We start from the raw sequence: 972 nt of genomic DNA on the forward strand, positions 1-972 counted from the left end.
ACCAAATTACTGTTCTGTTCTAGGCACAATTTGTTGCAGTCAAATGGACTCCCACTAGTGACGACCCCGTGTCAGGGCAGAACCACACTCTAAGGTGTTCATCGGCTGTAACTGTACAGAAGTAGACCGGCAGGCCTTTCTTCCATGGTGCCACTAGGTGAATTAGAACCACCAACCTTTCAGTTAGTGAAGTGCAAACCAGTTGTGCCACCCAGAGGATTCTTTTCCAGCCATGTCTCCCATCCGATCCCCCCAAACAGCTCCCTGTCCCTTTCAGTCAGACGGTTCTGCTTCCCCACTCACTTCCTGACTGCAATGCCACGCCTGCTTCACCTCAAGTCTGCAGTCTTCCTTTCCCAAACCAACCTGCACTCAACACTCCAACACTTACATTTTCATCTCAAAATGAACGATCGGCACATTAACTTACTTTAAAGTCGCACATTAAATTTAGAATGAAGGAAAGGGACCTCTCCCGCTGGTTTGGGACTTACTGCATTCTGAGTAGATCTCCTGAAAATCCCCTGCTGTCATAGAAAAGTTGGAACCAGGGGGAAGACTGTGGGGGTCAACATCGGGGAAAAAGATGGGTCGAATCTGATCAGCTGACCTCCGGTTGTTACTAAACTGATGAATCCAGGGATAGAGCTTATACTTATTAATTTCAGAACATCTGTAAAATATGAACAAAAAATTCAGCTCAACATTTTACCAAGAAAATATACTTTACACACTGAAATATGATTTCTTTAGCTGAAAGTTACTATTTAAAGTATTACCACTGACCCCTGCCAAATTACTTGAAAATGTATATATGAGTAGTTGAGCAACAAATCATGGGTTAACGAGGCAGGGAAAGAATATATTCACATACAAGCTTTTTCCATTTTTTTTTCTCTCACAGCTCTGTGGCTTTAAAAACCATACTTTCCCTGCTATCTTCTCCAAAAGGCTAAGTGAAATATCTTCCTA

The 972-nt window shown here is 42.7% G+C and overlaps 1 protein-coding gene across 1 annotated transcript in view; it reads right to left on the minus strand.

Annotated features, from left to right (window-relative positions):
• CARNMT1 (carnosine N-methyltransferase 1) overlaps positions 1–972 on the minus strand; it is a 38207-nt gene that overhangs the window by 11603 nt on the left and 25632 nt on the right. Inside the window, exon 5 of the mRNA XM_013007515.2 lies at positions 495–673. Coding sequence (XP_012862969.1) covers positions 495–673 — 179 coding nt within the window. The remainder of the gene's footprint in view (positions 1–494; positions 674–972) is intronic.

This window comes from Echinops telfairi, unplaced genomic scaffold, assembly GCF_000313985.2.
Source record: "Echinops telfairi isolate 266 unplaced genomic scaffold, ASM31398v2 ScPeMD7_22;HRSCAF=79, whole genome shotgun sequence".
NCBI lineage: Eukaryota > Metazoa > Chordata > Mammalia > Afrosoricida > Tenrecidae > Echinops > Echinops telfairi.